This window comes from Vipera ursinii (assembly GCF_947247035.1).
Source record: "Vipera ursinii genome assembly, chromosome: 2".
Classification (NCBI taxonomy): Eukaryota; Metazoa; Chordata; class Lepidosauria; order Squamata; family Viperidae; genus Vipera; species Vipera ursinii.
The window spans coordinates 26,740,950-26,759,398 of NC_139513.1; the positions used below are offsets into that span (position 1 = coordinate 26,740,950).

Sequence of the window (18,449 nt, forward strand, 5' to 3'; positions counted from 1 at the left end):
TCATGCCGGCCACATGACCACGGAGACGTCCTCGGACAAGCGCTGGCTCTTCGGCTTTGAAACGGAGATGAGCACCGGCCCCTAGAGTTGGAAACGACTAGCACGCATGTGCAGGGGAACCTTTACCTTTACCTTATACACTACTACATGTGTTTTATCAATAGTGTACATTTTGAAAGTAGGGTTAAAATACCACTACGTATTAATGTATATGGCTTCTCAAGGTAAGTCTGGATGGGGAAGAGAATTTAAAACAATATAAATAACTACAACCCCCCCCCCCCCAAAAAAAAACCTGCCAAGAATAAAAACCTCAGAATAACAACAATGCCTCCAATCCTGGTCTGATTAACTTCCTAAACCCTATGCCTGACGAGAAAAGGATAATTGAAAGGATATTTGCATTGTTCCATTTTTTTTCCTGCCTGGAACTCCTCCTAGATATTTAAATATGATTATAACAAACAGTATACAGTTACATCGCGCACTGATTATTCCGATTCTGGCAGCCCAGATAATGGTTGCTCCACTTCCGTCCTCCCCTAAAAGCGCCACTTCCCTTCCCATTCGCTTTGTAACGTACAAGACCCTTTTAATGCGTAGCCAGCCTTAACCCGCGGACAGGAAGGATTTGTTCTGGGCCAAAAGACCCGGGCTTCCGCCCAAACAGACCACAAAGACCTCCTCGCAGCCTAGAGTGGAAAGCGGCTGCCCCGCTCTACCCTTGCGCGGCCCCTCCTCTAAATTCAGAGCCCGTTCTCTATGGTGTTTTTACGGACTCGGAGGTACGGGTTTTGCGCCAAACTAGTGCAGCGAGAGCTGCGGCTGGAGCGCAGTCATCCCCGCCTCCTCCCCAAGGGCAGCGACAGCAGAAGGTACAACATGAACGCCCGGCCGACCCAGCTGCCTCGAGCGACTCCCTGGCGCTCCCTGCCTTGCCCGCGCACCGAACTCCGCCTCGACCTGGTACTCTGTGGCGGACAGACCTTCCGGTTAGTGCGCCCCCTGGCGGCTCCCAGCCAGGAATTGCAACCTTTTCAAAAAGCATCCCGTCGAATCGCCCCTTTTGGCCCTTCTTTCCTTGCATTGCTGTGTAGCCCTTGGGCGGCTTCTCCTCAGTAGTATCTTTTAACTTGTCCCTCTCTGGGTTTGCTGCCGTTCATCTCCATGGCTACTCCCCGGGGTTGTGCAGCTTTGGGGTGCATGGGGAGGCCCGGTGATGAAGGAAGCGGTGCTTTTAATGCATGAGAGCCCCGATAGGGGCGCGCACGAGAATAGACATGGGGAAAAGAGCGAAAGATGATGGCCAGGCTCTCTTCGTAATGATGGATATATTCTGCTTGTGCAGCAATGCTCCTGCAGGCTTTTTCCATCATCCGCAACCACCAATCCTTTTATTATTATTTTGGTTCATCCCCCACTTGTAAGAGAAATGGAGATGAGCGCCGCCCCCTATAGTTGGTAAGGGCTAGCGAAGCAAAATCCGCAGGGACTCCTTTACCACTTGCAAGAAGGATGAAACACCGTCTTTCTTTTTGCAAAGAGGGGATGGCACTCCTTAGGTTTTGGGGGGAGGGAAGGGACGCCACTTGCATTTTGGTGCTGCCCCTTTTCCTTCTCCCCCCCCAAACCACAATAGCGTTAAATTTAGAATGCCCTTCTAATTCTTCTAAGCATGATTGATCAGTAGAATCTATCCAGTCCCTTTAAACTCTGCTTATAATCCTTGGCTTCATGGAGCTGAAGCCTTGAGCCTTAAGCTCCAATGCTTCCCCCTGGGCACAACCTTCGGCTCTGAACTGGGGAGTGTCCTTCTTACTCTTTGAGCTTGGTTGTTTGCTTGCAGGTGCTTCATTGTCCAACTAGCACCAAGGACTTCATAGATCATTTGCAGACCTATGAAATATCTCCTGGATCAGGTGAAATCTGCAAGCAAACAGGACGGGTACAGACTTCAACGGATAGTTAGGGCTACCGAAAAAAACAATTGAAACCAGCCTGCCTTCCATTGAGGAACTGTACACTGCACAAGCCAGAAAGAGGGCTGAGGAAATTTCTACAGACCCCCCACATCCTCAACATAAAATGTTTCAACTTCTCCCCTTAGGATGCCACTATAGGACTTTGCATGCCAAAACTATTAGACACAAAGGTAGCTTTTTCCCCTATACCATCACTCTGCTAAACACCTAACTCCCATAGCACTGTTTTATGCCTAAAGATATTTACCCATGTAGTAGGGCTGTGTTACTATTATCCTTCTCATCTTCTCATCTTTCCTACCACCATCTTCTATTAGAATCTTATGATTTATCACTTATTGTTTGCATCTTATGATTATGGTTGTATCTTATTATTTATGATCTATGACGTTTCACATTGTTGTTTGGATGTATGCTGAGAGCTTATGCACCAGAGATAAATTCCTTGTGTGTCCAATCACACTAGGCCAATAAAGAATATGCTATGCCTTGCCTTTCTATCCCCACATTATATGACCAACCAGTTGCACGTGGGAAGCTCACTAACAGAACAGGAGAAAGTCTATACTTCTCTATTTTTTTGCCATTCATCAAATGTAATTTAAGGCTTACATTTTTTGATTCTGCAGTTCCTATGCAGCTGTCAAGACTAAAAATCACTGATAGCCCAATCCTGTCTGAATTGTATATTTGTAAAGTACCATCCAGGCCCTCTAGTCCAATCCTATGTTCTTTGTATGTGTGTACATGCCTTCAAGGGACGCGGTGGCTCAGTGGGTTAGGATGCTGAGCTTGTTGATCAGAAGATCGGCAGTTTGGCGGGTCGAATCCCGAGTGCCGCATAACAGAGTGAGCGCCTGTTACTCGTCCCAGCTTCTGCCAACCTAGCAGTTCGAAAGCACGTAAAAATGCAAGTAGAAAAATAGGGACCACTATGGTGGGAAGGTAACAGCGTTCCGTGCGCCTTTGGCGTCTAGTCATGCCAGCCACATGACCACGGAGTCGTCCTCAGACAAGCGCTGGCTCTTCGGCTTTGAAACGGAGATGAGCACCGGCCCCTAGAGTTGGAAACGACTAGCACGCATGTGCGGGGGAACCTTTACCTTTACCTTACCTTTACATGCCTTCAAGTTAGTATTGGCTCTTGACAATTGCCCGGATAGAGCAATTGCCTGGATAGGTCCCTGCAGTTTTCCTGGCAAGGCTTTGAAAATAATTTGCCCATTCCTACTCTTCTTCCTTCCAAGGGTTGAGAGAGAAGGACTGACCCAGACTCACCCAACTGGCTTCCAGCCTAAGGTGGGATTAGACCTTGGTCTCCTGGTGTCTTAACTACTACTGTTCAAATTGCAGAAAATGAAAAAAAGTAAAAGCAGGAAGTTGCTACTTTCTCCTCCAAGTAAATCAGTAGAATGAGAGACCTCTGAGGAAAAAGTGACCAGGGGCGGCATTTATTTTAGGAAGTATTTATATCCTCTGATAGCTTTTGTTATGGGACCTTCTTTCTTTGAACTGATAAATCTCTGTCTTTTTTAAAAAAAAATCACTGAAATGTGGATACTTGCTGTTCCATTCCTTCCCCCCCCCCCAAGGACTGTCATGAGTTTGTGTCCTGGAAAAATAAGTCATGTCTTGGGCAAGGAAAACAAACATACAACCAGCTCTGCAAGCCACAATTTTAGATCTTTGTCTTTTCATCTTCATTTTGTTCAACTTAGCGTATTATCAGTAGAAATATCCTGATTCTTTTGTCTCTTCCCAGGCTTTCTCTTGACTTACAGAGAATTGTTTAGGGATTTCCACTTAAATTCTTACATCAGGCTTCCTGGTGTATCTGTCCCTATGTACTCAGTAAAGCTACTCCCCATACCTGAATCCTTTGCATTCAACTTACAGTCTTTGCTTCATCACTAACAAGCCATTACTCAGCCGTCCACACTGATGGCAGTTCTCATCATTATCTCTTGTTCAATTTGTCTGTTCCTCCCTCTTAAAAATGTCTAATTTAATGATGTGTCAGCAGCAGATGTCATAGTTTAACTAGCCTTGACAAGAATGTCACGCTTTGAGGTTCTTACTGATAGTTAATCTAGGGGGGGAAATGGCTTTTAATCATGCTTGCTAATATATAAGGTATTCATAATTGGTGTTAGAAGTACTTGGATGCGTACTCAAGAAGATGGATTATATTGCAGTACAGGCTGAAATAGAGGTGATGAAGTATGCAGAGATCTCTGGATGATGTTTCTCTAAATGTCTATAGAGAGTCTCAGTCATCCAGGTCAAAGGTTCTTTTTCAAAAGGCAACTGGACTTTCGCTTCTCATCCAAGAAGCTTCTTCAGTCCTGACTGAATCATTTAAATCCTTCCATCCTGCACCATTCAGTCAGAACCGAAGAAGCCTTAGTAAGACCACACCTAGAATACTGCATCCAGTTTTGGTCTCCACACTATAAAAAGATGTTGAGACTCTAGACCAGGGGTGTCAAACTCAATTTCATTGAGGGCCGCATCAGCATTGCGGTTGCCCTCAGGGGGCCGGGTGGGTGTGTCCTGGGTGGGCGTGGCCTACTGGGTGGGCGTGGCTAGAGTGCGTATGGCCTACTGGGTGGGCGTGGCCAGCTCTACATCGTTCGCATCAAGGGTGCCTATGGGGGCCTGGGCAGGAGTGGGACAGATCTGAGAGTCTCTGGCAGAAGGAGGGTCTCTGGGCCAGGGCCAAGGCAGTGGGGGCTGTTCCCTCACTGTTTCCAGGATGGCTTCGCGGGCCACATGAAACCACTTCGCGGGCCGGATCTGGCCCCTGGGCCTTGTGTTTGACATGTCTGCTCTGGAAAGAGTGCAGAGAAGATGATTAGAGGACTGGTAGCTAAAACCTATGAACAACGGGTACAGGAACTGGGCATGGCTAGTCTAGTGAAGAGAAGAGAAGGACGAGGGGAGACATGATAGCAGTGTTCCAATATTTGAGGGGCTGTCACAGGGTGGTGGGGGTGGGGAGAAATCAACCTATTTTCCAAAGGAAGGAAAGCCAGGCAAGGAATAACGGATGGAAACTAATCAAGAAGAGATTCAACCTAGAAATAAGGAGAATTTCTCTGACAATTTTCTGACAATTTTCAACTAATGGAACAGCTTGCCTTCAGAAGTTGTTGGAGCTTCATCACTGGAGGCTTTCAAGAAGAGATTGGACTCCCATGTGTCAGAAATGGTATAGAGTCTCCTGTTTGGGTGGGGGGGTTGAACTAGATGACCTGCAAGGTCCCTTCCAATTCTATTCTATTCTATTCTATTCTATTCTATTCTATTCTATTCTATTCTATTCTATTCTATTCTATTCTATTCTATTCTATTCTATTCTATTCTATTCTATTCTATTCTATTCTATTCTAAAGCTTCTTGGATGAGAAGTGAAACATCTTCAAGGAAAAACAAAGTCCAGTTGCCTATTGAAAAAGCACCTTTGGGACTGTTTCTCCAAAGTGACAAATTGCATTACATTGGCTTCCATCCACATTCTGAAATCCCTTAGAGGCTGTAACAAGATTTGGTCTGAACCTCAGTCTTACTTTATTTGTATATTTTGTGGCTATAAATAATAACCCAGTTGTGAGATATAGGAGAAAGGAGCTTCTCCTTGGCCACTTGCAAGCAACGGACTGCCTTTCTTCCAAAAATACCGTATTTTCCGGCGTATAAGACGACTGGGCGTATAAGACGACCCCCAACTTTTGAGATGATTTTCATGGGTTAAAGTCTTATATGCCGGAAAATACGGGTAAGTAGGAAGTCAGGGCTGCTTCTCAATTAGGTGAAGGTTTATCAAGAGCTTTTGGCCTTGAGATCAGCTTTGCTGTGCCTCGCCTAAACCTCGTCTCCTCTCGCCTTGGCGCCCCCTTCTACTTCAGCCACACGCGCTGGCTGTTTCCGCCAGGAGCGACGAGCATTGTGGCCCAACACTTCGGGAAGGCACCAGGTCTGAAAGAAGGCGGTTCTTTCCATAGGTTAGTTAATGAACAGGGCGGCGGAAGGCGGGTGGTGGTGGTGGTGAAAGAAACGGGCTCAGCCCTGAACCGCAGGTTTGAGATTCACACACCCCCTCCCCAAGGCTGCCTTCTACTTCAGGGCAGAGGGGCTGAAGCCCCAGCGCCAGCTTTCCGCTGCGGTCTGCCTGTAGCAATTCCCGAGCTGCGCCTTCCCAGGCGGGTGTTGCTGTAGGTCGGGCCACTGCACCACGCCCTGAAGTCAAACTTCCAGGGTCAGGTGAAGCTCAGCTCCGCACGAACATGTCAGGTCGGCCTCTGCCTGGCTTCCTGTGCTCCCTTGAGCTCTCGTGCTCTCCGAGTGTCGGCGGCTCGGCACGCGTTTGGCTCTCGCTCCCTTCCCCCCCCAAAAAAGGGGTCTGCTGCCCTAGGACGCCGGTAAGCTGGAGCCTCAGCCTCGGTTGGGCTGGTCGGTTTATTTATGAGGAGGCCGTCTTTCGCCATTCTCGAGCGCTGGATTTGTCCATTTCCACTAACGTCTCTGCTCCCGAGGATTTACTATTTTCCGGCATATAAGGCGACTGGGCGTATAAGACGACCCCCGACTTTTGAGAAGATTTTCATGCGTTAAAAAGTCGTCTTATACGCCGGAAAATACGGTAAATTTATTTCTCCTTCCATTTTCAGTAGAGGAATTAAGCCTGTCCCTTCCAACCATGTCTTTTTTGAATTGCACCACCAATAAAGGCAATTGCATGTTAGCTGATAATAATTTAGACTGTTTACCTTTGAGTGCTCTATAGATAAAAGGCAGGAAATAATAAGGACTTTTATAACTTCAAGAAGTGATGTTTGGGGAAGGGAGTAGCTCAGTGGCAGAACACGGGATGCTTTTTATTTAGACAGGCCCAGCTTCTGTCCCTGGTTATTTGCTCAAACAGTTCAGATACGGGAGTTGATCAGGGTTGATTGGAGAGCAGCTGTCAGAGAAGCTGCCAAGTTAAATTGAAAAACAGACACACTCCTGTAGCGATAAGAGGCTTCCATTTTTTGTTTTCCCATTTCATTTTCACATGCTTAGAAGTTGGCATACTGTTTTCCTTTCATTAACTTGGCTGCTAAGATCAGTTAGCGGCACCATCGTCCAGTCTAATACAATTACGAACACTTAAAGTGAGGATGCTTTCCAAGAACTGAGGTATAGGTGATGTCCATACAGAGCTGTTGAGGTATACAGAGGTCTCTGGATGCTGTTTCTCTAAATGTCTATGAAGAGTCTCGTAACACCATTTTTGATGTCTGTGGAGATTCCCAGTCATCCTGGTCATGGGTTGTCCCAAAGGGGCTTTTTCAAAAGGCAACTGGACTTTGTTTTTCCTTGAAGACGTTTCGCTTCTCATCCAAGAAGCTTCTTCAATTCTGGCCAAATGACTTAAAACCTTCCATCCTGCACCGTTTAGTCAGAACTGAAGAAGCTTCTTGGATGAGAAGCGAAACGTCTTCAAGGAAAACCAAAGTCCAGTTGTCTTTTGAAAAAGCCCCTTTGGGACATGATTTTTGTCATTTTTTACTTGGTTTCCAGCAGTTACTTCTGTTTTCTGGCAAAAGCCCGCCTATTGGGTAGAATACATTCACTTAACAACCATCACGTTCATTTAATAACCGCTGTAAAAAATGTCATAAAGTGAGGATACTTTCCAAGAACTGAACATACCATACCGTAGCAAATCTGTACATAGTGTTTTAGCACACCCCGTCTCCATGAACACCCACTAGCAGTTAGAAGACATGATGAAAACTCCTTAATCTCACAACACAGACTTAACCATAGTTTCAACTGGGAAACTGTGACTATCCTAGAACAAGCCAAGTCCAAGAACACTGGAGAACACCTGGAAGAAGCCTGACAAATAGACGCAAACGATATCTACATCCAGGTAGTCCTCGATTTACAACCGCAACTGAGTCCAAAATTTCTGTTGCTGAGTGAGACAGTTGTTAAGTGAATTTTGCCCCATTTTGCGACCTTCCTTGCCATAGTTGTTAAGTGAAACTCTGTAGTTGTTAAATCAGGGCTTTTCACCCATTGAACCACTTTTAGGATATGGCAACATCCGAGTACCACCAGTCACCTAGCAAGGTGTCAAAAATGATTTTGGTCACATCACATGACCCTGGGACACTGTGACCGTCATAAATGTGAATCAGTTTATTTTATTTATTTATTTATTAAACTTATATACCGCCCTTCTCCCGTAGGACTCAGGGCGGTTCACAAGGTTTTTTTAAAAAACAATGCAACAATTACAAAAATTAAAAACAATTAAAATGATTACATTAACCTTGAATAAATAAAAATCCCAATTAGAATCCAATTAAAACCCCAATTAATACTCTCAGTCCAGGCCGAAGGTCAGGGGCAGTCCTAAGCTCTACAGGCAGCTGGTTCCAAAGGGCCGGCGCACCCACAGATAAGGCCCTCCCCCTGGGTATTGTACGCCGGCAATCTTACTGGCGTTACCCTGAGAAGACCCTCCCTGTGGGAGCACAAAGGACGAAGGGAGCTTGATGCCGGCAGCAGGTGCTCCCTCAGATATCCCGGAGCCATGCCATTTAGGGCTTTATAGGTCATCACCAGCACCTTGAATCTCAAGTTACCAAGCATCTGAATGTAAATTACAAGACCTTGGAGATGCTGCAATATTCCAGCTGATCGGCGCTTCTGGGCTCAGCAGAAGTGCCAGGATCAGCGCCGAGCTCCAGCTGGAGCCTGGTGCTGATCTTGGCACTTCCACTGAGCCCTGACAGCCCCGAAGAAGCGCTGATCCTGGTGCTTCCACTGAGCCCTGACAGCCCCGAAGAAGCGCTGATCCTGGCGCTTCCACTGAGCCCTGACAGCCCTGCAGCTCCAGCCGTCTCTCGCTCAGGCTTGTGTGGTGCTGCCTCTGGTTCAGCTCATTCCCCTCCCCTGGTACCACATTTCTAGGATGGTTGTGTACCACCTGCCAGGTGCCAATGTACCACAGGTAATACCTGTACCACTGGTTGGAAAGCCCTGTCCTACAGCAATCAGCTACCCAGATGAGCAGAGATTAATACCAAGATTAACGACAGAGCAACAGTCAAGAAGTAAGCAATACCCCGATCCACGAACTGCCAAAGAAGCTTAACAGGCCAATCAAATAACCCCCATCCCCACCAACTCTGACAGGGCAGGCCACCAGAATATAAAATGAGAGCAAACCCCACTCCCTGCTAGCACTGATGATGTTACCTAGCTGAGTAATGAGATGTCTGCAAGAAACGTCTGCAAGAAAACAACCAAGCTCAAAGGACCCCTCATTTTGACCTGGACTGCCAGTGTTCTCCTCCATTGGCCCCTCCCTTCTCTAACAACAGGCGATTCCTCTGGGCCAACTCTACCCTTTCAGCCTCTGCAAGGTGATGCTGCTACGTAAATATGTCTTTAATATCCAGTCCTTCAATCTTTTAATGCTCCGTTCAAACAAAAATCTCAAAAGTCTATAAAATAGCAAACAATTTTTGCCTTTTCCCCAGAAGTTCTTGCACTAGTTGGGATAAGAGGCTGCCTCAGTGCAGCTTCTCCTTTTATAGTTGATACCAAGCTCCAGGCCAGGCTTCAAACTCTGCTCTTAAGCGTTGATGGTTTTGACCCCTGCAGCTGAACTCCTGTGCCAGGCTCCAGCAGGAATCCCACCAGGATACGCCACCCCTGTAGCTTGGCAGTTGACTGATATAGCCAGGGCTTTTTTTGTCATAGAACGCTCAGAACGGAGTTCCGGCACCTTTTTTGGATGGAACTCACATGTGTGAGTTACGGCACCTTTTTCTTTTACAAAAAAAGCACTGGATATAGCCCTCTGGCTTGGCTGTAATGGCTGTCAATCTCCAGATGTTGCTTCCTGGCCTGCTTGCCATTTTCCTATCTCCTTTGATTTTAGCTAGCCTCACACACGCTGTCTTGGGGGTTGATTTTGTAATTTAAGGACCTGGGTGGGGTGAGGCGGCCTCTGGTTATCTGCACATCTTTGCAAACATCAGGGAATGGCTCAGTTATTATAGGCAGCTGGAACAGCAGCTTGGATGCTTGTGAGTAAAGTTGTGTGGGGAGGGAGGGAGGGAGGGAGGGAGGGAGGGAGGAAGGAAGGAAGGAAGGAAGGAAGGAAGGAAGGAAGGAAGGAAGGAAGGTGTTTCTGCCTGAATGCAGCTACTTTCCCCAAATTCACTCTCTCACACATACATTGCACGCAGGAAAGTTATAAAAGTTTCTTGTCCTTTCATTTCTTTCTGCAGTCATTTTGGAAAACCTCTTCATAGACTGGAAAGTAGGTGCTCCCGTATCACTGGAGAGAAATTTGAAGAAAAGACATGAGATTTGAAATGTTATGAGCTTCGCTATTAACTTAATTTGGGATCCAAGCTTGAGTTGTTTCTAGTCCAAACTTTGCTATTGTGGTGAATCTTGACCCAGTGCATTTTTCATCGGTGACCTCGGCTTTAAGAAACGTGACAATTAGGCTGAGAAATGAACTGCAGGTGGTAGTCCTCAACGTATGACCACAGTTGAGTCCAAAATTTATGTTGCTAAATGAGTGAGTTTTGCCCCACTTTATGACCTTTCTTGCCACAATTGTTAAGTAAATCACTGCAGTTGTGAAGTTAGCAACATGGGGTTGTTAAGTGAATCTGGCTTGCCCATTGACTTGGTTTGTCAGAAGGTTGCAAAAGGTGATCACGTGACCCCGGGACAATGCAAGCATCACAAATATGAGTCAGTTGACAAGAACTTTGATCATTTGACCACGGGGACGCTTCAGTAGTCCTAAGTGTGAAAAACTGTCATACGTCACTTTTGTTTAGTGCCATTGTAACTTTGAATGGCCACTGAATGAACTGTTGTGCGTTAAGGGTTACCTGTATTGTCTGAAGGATCCGTGTAGCCTTTTTAGGTGACGCTTGGCTGTTTCTGCTGCTAACCAAGCCTGTGATTTTCTCAGGTGGTCTGAAAGCAGCCCTGGCTACTGGACTGGCGTGCTGGCTGGACGAGTCTGGACTCTCACGCAGTCTGAGGAACATCTGTGGTACACCTTGCATGAGGAGGAAAAAGAGGATGGGGGCAGAGAGGAAGAAGGCCTCCCCGAACCTCCCATGAAGAAGAGCAGGAAGCAAACACAGCCGGAGCCTAATCGTGCTGGGACAAGCGAACGTCCGGGCGGCCATTTTCCTGGAGAGCTGGCTCGGGGAACAGACGGGTTGACTCCTTCTCAGATCCTCCAGGACTATTTCCAGCTACACGTCAATGTGTCTGCCTTGTACCAGGGTTGGTCTTATGTTGACTCACATTTCCGGGAAGTAGGTGTGAAATTCCCAGGTAGGCAAACTTAAAAACTAACACTGGAGAGAGTGATGCTGCAATAAAAATACATGCATTTTTTTTACATGATGAAGAGTTGGTAATAATAATAATAATAATAATAATAATAATAATAATAATAATAATAATAATAATAATAATAATATCATCATCCTGCGATAATATCTGTAATACCATCAAACATCCACATCTGCCTATCCCAGGTCCTTGATAAAGACTCGATAGATAGACAAAAATGCCAAATCCAGTCCGAACATCTGGCTGACTGCAATGATCAAATAATAATGATGATGATGATGATGATGATGATGATGATGATGATGAAGTTGGAAGGGACCTTGGAGGTCATCTAGTCCAACCCCCTGCTCAGGCAGGAAACTCTGTACCATTTCAGACAAATGACTTTCCAGTTTCTTCTTAAAAACTTCCAGTGTTGGAGCATTCACCCCTTCTGGAGGTAGGTTGTTCCATTGGTTAATTGTTGTAACTGTCAGGAAGTTTCTCCTTAGTTATAGGTTGCTTCTCTTGATTAGTTGCTATCTGTTGCTTCTTGTCCTGCCTTCAAGTGCTTTGGAGAATAGCTTGACTCCCTCTTCTTTGTGGCAGCCCCTGAGATATTGGAAGACTGCTATCATGTCCCCCCTCGTCCTTCTCTTCATTAAACTAGACATGCCCAATTCCAGCAACCGTTCCTTACATGTTTTAGCTTCCAGTCCCCTAATCATCTTTGTTGCTCTTCTGTGTAATATCCTAATTGTAATATCCTGTACAATATCCTAATTTGTGTGTGAGCACTTGCTTTCAGGAATTACAACTAAGTGATGTTCTATTTAGTTGAGACTAATTGACCAGCGGCAAAGCTGTGTCTCATATCAAGAGTGCAGAATTTGAATTCTTACATGTCTTTATTTTTATTCATTTTAGGGAACAAACATTATCCTTGTCTGGCAGAGGGAGACTTGAAAATGGACAGACCCCAAAGAGAGGCTTTCTTGAAGGGTCCTCGGTGCCCTCTCAGCTTGACTGATTCCTGGCAGGCATTTTATTATTTGCACTGCAGATAATAAAATGCTGCACAGCTGATGTTACCTACTTTGGGTATTGAAACGTCTGCAAGAAAACAACCAAGCTTAGAGAGCACCGAGGACCCCTCACTTCAACTCTGAGCTACAAATATGCTCCTTTATTGGTGAGGCTTTCTTGCCCAGAGATCTCTCTCTCTGTTTACTGCTAGTACCATGAAAATCCAGAAATCAGAAACCACTGTATAATTCATGTCTATGGTTGTCCCAAAGGTGCTTTTTCAAGAGGCAAAGGGACTTTCTTGTGTTGTCTAAGCTATAGAGCAGAAAATTTGCCTTTTTGTTGTTCTTCGCTCGTGTTGTGTTAATTGTGCCTTCTTTGTAAATTCAGGAAAGTCCAGTCCTTCTTGGAAAAAGCACCTTTGGGACCACTGTATAATTCAGCACCAAGGAAAACTGAATTCCTTAGTTTAAACATCATCATCATCATCATCATCATCATCATCATCATGTTGGAAGGGACCTTGGAGGTCATCTAGTCCAACCCCCTGCTCAGGCAGGAAACCCTATACCATTTCGGACAAATGGCTGTCCAGTCTCTTCTTAAAAACTTCCAGTGTTGGAGCATTCACAGCTTCTGGAGGCAGGTTGTTCCACTGGTTAATTGTTCTAACTGTCAGGAAGTTTCTCCTTAGTTCTAGGTTGCTTCTCTCCTTGACTCCTTGACATAATAGCAATAGCACTTAGATTTATATACCACTTCACAGTGCTTTACGGTTTACAGAGTCAGAATATTGCACCCAACAATCTGGGTCCTCATTTTACTGACCTAGGAAGGGCGGAAGGCTGAGTCAACCTTCAGCTGGTGAGACTTGAACTGCCAAACTGCTGCCAGGCGGGAGTCAGCAGAAGTAGCTTGCAGTACTGCATTCTAACCACTGCACCACCAGAGTAAAGTATGTATTTGAATTTGAATTTTATTGAATTTATATACCGCCTTTTCCCGTAGGACTCAGGGCAGTTTACAGGGTACTTAAAACTTCGATACAAAAATTAAAAACAATCTTAAAAGATTAAATTAAATCCCTGAAGAAATATAAAAACCCCAATTAAAACTCTCAGCCTGGGCCGGGAAGAGCCAGGTCTTCAGGTCCCGGCGAAATGAACGGAGGTCGGGGGCAGTCCTAAGCTCCACGGGCAGCTGGTTCCACAGGGCAGGTGCACCCACAGAGAAGGCCCTCCCCCTGGGTGTTATCCGCCAGCAATCTTTAACCGGCGGCCCCCTGAGAAGGCCCTCCCTGTGGGAGCGCACAGGACGAAGGGAACTTGATGCCGGCCGCAGGTGTTCCCTCAGATATCCCGGACCCAAGCCATTGTGACTTTACCCTGCAAACATAGAAAACTGATGGCAGAAAAAGACCTAGTGGTCCATCAAATTTGCCCTTTGTGGGTTTTTGTGTGTTGTTGTTTTTTTTTTAAAAAAAAAGATCAGATAATGGACATGTGTTTATCCCAAGCAAGGAAAATAGTAGTGAGGTCTCAAAAAGCCATCCAGAATCTTTAGCTCAGTCTCTCATCCCTTCCCACAAAGAGGTTACTTCTGAAATTTCATCTTTTGTCTGCCCATTTGTTTAAACGTGTTTAAAATCATGTTGAGGATTAGGTGCATCTGATCGAGAAAGTCATCCTACAGATGAGGAACTTGGCAGGGCTTCAAATGGAGCCTCTCTCTTCTAAAGCCTTTTCCTTCCTCAGACTGCAAGTTGCAAGTCTGCTCCTTTTGAAGAGAAAAGTTTTAAAGGAGCATACTTGCCCCTCTTGTTTATTTATTTTTATTTTTTATTTTTATTACATTTATATCCCGCCCTTCTCCGAAGACTCAGGGCGGCTTACAAGCTTAGCAGTAGCCTTCATTCTATGTATATGCCTGCTTGTTAGGGCTTTCACACACACCCCAAGCGGCATTATTACAAAGTCAGCTTATTGCCCCCAACAATCTGGGTCCTCATTTTACCTACCTCGGAAGGATGGAAGGCTGAGTCAACCTTGAGCCTGGTGGGATGCGAACCTGCACTAATTGCAGGCAGCTGGTGTTACTTAAGGAGGCATCAGCCCACTGCTCCACCAAGGCTCTTGTTTGCTACTGCAACAACCTAAACTAGGTATCTTCCATGCAGGAAGAGGCAGCAAGCATCACTCCTGCAAAAGGGAACCTGGTGGCACCAGGGCAATGTTTTTCAGCCTTGGCAACTTGAAAATGTGTGGACTTCAACTCCCAGAATTCTCCAGTATGCTGGCTGGGAATTCTGGGATTGGAGCCCTAATAAAATAACAGAGTTGGAAGGGATCTTGGAAGTCTTCTAGTCCAACGCCCTGCTCTTGCAGGAAACCTTATACCATTTCAGACAAATGGATGTCCAGCCTCTTCTTAAAAACCTCCAGTGTCGGAGCACCCACAGCTTCTGGAGGCAGGTTGTTCCACTGATCAGTTCTTCTGTCAGGAAGTTTCTCCTTAGTTCTAGGTTGCTTCTCTCCTTGGTTAGTCTCCATCCGTTGCTTCTTGTCCTGCCTTCGGGTGCTTTGGAGAATAACTTGACTCCCTCTTCTTTGTGACAACCCCTGAAATACTGGAACACTGCTATCATGTCCCCCCTCGTCCTTCTCTTCATTAAACTGGACATATGCAATTGTTCATATGTTTCAGTTGCCAAGGTTGAGAAATTACGAACTAGAGAGTGATGCTTCAGCTCAATGAAGACATCTGGCCCAGGGCTGCATCCTGGCATTGTCCAGTCAGGACGTCCTGCTTCTCCGGTCAGATTCAATGTCCCAGTGATGCTCTGTCCCAGGAATGAATCCCACAGAGTGCTTGCAGCACTGGGCATTAAGATCTCATCCCACTTAATTTAAATTATAGCTATGTTTCAAGTATAGGGTTTCCTGCCTGAGCAGGGGGTTGGACTAGATGACCTCCAAGATCCCTTCCAACTTTATTGTTGTTGTTGTTGTTGTTGTTAATCGCACAGTCAGCCAGATGTTCAGACTGGATTTGGCATTTTTGTCTACCTATCGAGTCCTTACCAAGGACCTGGGATAGGCAGATGTTTGATGGTATTACAGATATTGTCGCAGGATGGAAGCAGTTCCTAGTAAAGCTGCGTTTTGCAATTGACTAATGGCAAATTTGTCAATGCCGTTGATGGTGTTCAAGTGGTGTTCCAGTTGTTTTGGGATTGCACCCAAGGCGCCTATGACTATTGGTACTACCTCTGTCAATGTCACTGCGTGGATGAAGGGCATGATTCATTGTCATTATTTTTCTGGTCTTCCTATCCATAGCTTTTAGTTCTGCTTGAGTCCAGTCCACTATTCCAGCTGTGTATCTAATGACTGGAATTGCCCAGGTGTTGATTGCCTTCACGGTATTTCCTCCGTTGAGTTTGGACTTTAAGATCTTCTTCACTCTCTTGATGTATTCACCTCTAATCTTTTTATTGACTTCATGTGCTTGATGTTGAAGGATACCCAAGTATTTGTAGTAATCTTCCTCATCCAGACTTTTAATGTTATTTTCGTGGGGCATCTTGATTCCTTTACTTTTCACTATTTTTCCTTGTTTGAAAGTAAGTGTGGCACATTTGTCCAAGCCAAACTCCATTGCAATATCTTGGCTATATATACAGACAGTGTTCAGCAGCGATTCTATTTCAGATGATGTTTTTCCATACAGCTTCAGATCATCCATGTAAAGGAGGTGGGATAGTCTGGCAGATGTTTTTGATGTTTGATAGCCATGTCCTGAGTTATTCAGTATTGTTGACGGGAAACAGTGCAATAACCAATAGTAGTGGTGATAATGAATCTCCTTCAAATATTTCTCTCTTGATATTAACCTCTCCCAGTCTTTCACCATTGACCTGCAACTCTGTCTTCCACTGTGCCATCGATCTTTGCACAAATTTTCTGATGTTTCTACTGGCTCCTGTTATTTCTAGGCACTTGATTATCCAGTCCTGTGGCAGAGAGTCAAATGCCTTTTTGTAGTCAATCCATGCCACATTCAGGTTGGTCTTCATTTTCTTGCAGTTTTCCAAGATCATTTTGTCTATTAGGAGTTGATCTTTTGTTCCTCTGCTATTGGGGTGGTTTCCTTTCTCTTCGGGTGGAAAGAGATTGTTTTCAACTAGATGCTGTTGTACTGCATCAGCTACCACACCAGTTAGCAATTTGAAAGTTGTTGCTAAGCAGGTAATTGGCCTGTAGTTGCCTGGTGTTGCCCCTTTTGCTGGCTTTTTCATTATTAGGTAGGTTTTCCCAGATGTTAGCCACTTTTCAATTTCAACTCCTTGTAGTAGATTGTTGAACTGCTTGGCAATGAGTGGGTATAGAACAGTTAGATGTTTCAACCAAAACCCATGCAGTTCATCTTCACCTGGTGCTGATCTTCCTTGCTCTTTTTTCTATCATTTTTGTTGTTATTACTAGTTCTTTCATTTCAACTACTGTTTTATTTGCATCCACCTCTTTTAACCGAGCCGCATCCTTGTGTTTCTTTGGGTTATCCCATATCTGCTTCCAGAACTACACTGTTTCTTCCTTGTCAGGTACTGACTGATTCATTGCAGTTTCTCCATTGATGGATTGGTAGAAATGTTTCTGACTGGATTGAAATTGGAGGTTCTGCCTATAATTTGCAATTCAAGCTTCGTATCTACTGATTTTCCTGGCTATACCTGTTATTGAGCCTTGGTGGAGCAGTGGGCTAATGCCTCCTTAAGTAACACCAGCTGCCTGTAATTATTGCAGGTTCGCATCCCACCAGGCTCAAGGTTGACTCAGCCTTCCATCCTTCCAAGGTAGGTAAAATGAGGACCCAGATTATTGGGGGCAATTAAGATGACTTTGTAATAATGCCGCTTGGGCCCCCCCGAAAGCCCTTAATAAGCAGGCATATACATAGAATGAAGGCTATTGCTAAGCACATTTGATTTGTGCTTAGATTGTAAGCCGCCCTGAGTCTTCGGAGAAGGGCGGGATATAAATGGGATTAAAATAAAATAAATAAATAAATATTTGCTGCTTTATTATTTCCAGTGCTTCCTTGATCTTCCTTGTTTCTAAGTGGTATTTCTTGATTAGGTATTCTTTGGTCTTTTTGTTCTTCAGCTTCTTTTCTTTCATCTGTTCTAGCTTGCTTGCATGTGATCTTAACTTGCTGATCTTATTTTCTAGTCTAATCTTCCATTTTTGTGGTGCACTGTATGTTTGTTTTTCTTCTTTGTTGATTTTGCATCCCAGATATTCAGTTATAACTGCAGCTGTGCTGTACATTAGTTGGTTTGTCTCTTGCAGTGAATTGGTGCTTATACTTGATATTGCAGTATTTGCATCTTTTAATGCTTGTGCTAGCTGTTTCTTTGGAAAAAGCTTCAGTGCAGGCAGCCTTATTCTGTTGTTTTTGTGCTGTTCTAGATGCTCAGTTATTCTTTGCTTCAATTCTTTTATTTCTTTAGTTAGAGGGCTTTGTTCTTCCTGAGGAAGAGGTGCCTGGTTTCCAAATGAGAACAGTTGTATATCTCTGCTGGATTCCTTCACTGCCAACTGCCCCTGGCTTGCCTCTACATTCTGAATTACCTCTGGCAAGGCTTTGATTTCTTTGCTCTGGGTAAACCTTTGCAGCTCGTCCAGTTCTGTTTCTGTGAATACTTTATTTTGTATTATAAATCAGCATTGATCTGCTAGTCTCTTTTCTGTTCTTTCTGATTCTGGATTTTGTTCTTTCCAGAACTGGTGCATTCGTTTTAGATATCCTCTTCTTCTTGGACTTGATCTGTAATAACAGATCATTATTTCTTTGTTTTCAATCACTGTGTATTTGCGACGGGTAAACACCTTTTCTTCCAGTAGTTCTGCAGCTGCTGGCCCTGGTTGCTCAGCCAACAGTCCTGAGTCCTGTAAACCATTTTTCACTAGATATCCAGGAACTCCAACATCTAGCCCGGACCTTGTTAACCCGGGCAACATCCGAGCCGGTATGGCATTCTGAAATTTACGTCTCACCATATTT

General features: G+C 44.9%; 1 protein-coding gene and 1 long non-coding RNA gene across 2 annotated transcripts in view; one reads left to right on the forward strand and one right to left on the reverse strand.

Annotated features, from left to right (window-relative positions):
• LOC310636369 overlaps nucleotides 1–18,449 on the reverse strand; it is a 431,277-nt gene that overhangs the window by 178,732 nt on the left and 234,096 nt on the right. The gene's annotated exons all lie outside the window — the stretch shown is intronic.
• Nucleotides 141–18,449, forward strand: part of OGG1 (8-oxoguanine DNA glycosylase) — a 28,634-nt gene continuing 10,325 nt past the window's right edge. The window contains exons 1-2 of the mRNA XM_083356057.1: nucleotides 141–992; nucleotides 10,984–11,357. Coding sequence (XP_083212183.1) covers nucleotides 763–992; nucleotides 10,984–11,357 — 604 coding nt within the window. The 5' untranslated portion in view covers nucleotides 141–762. The remainder of the gene's footprint in view (nucleotides 993–10,983; nucleotides 11,358–18,449) is intronic.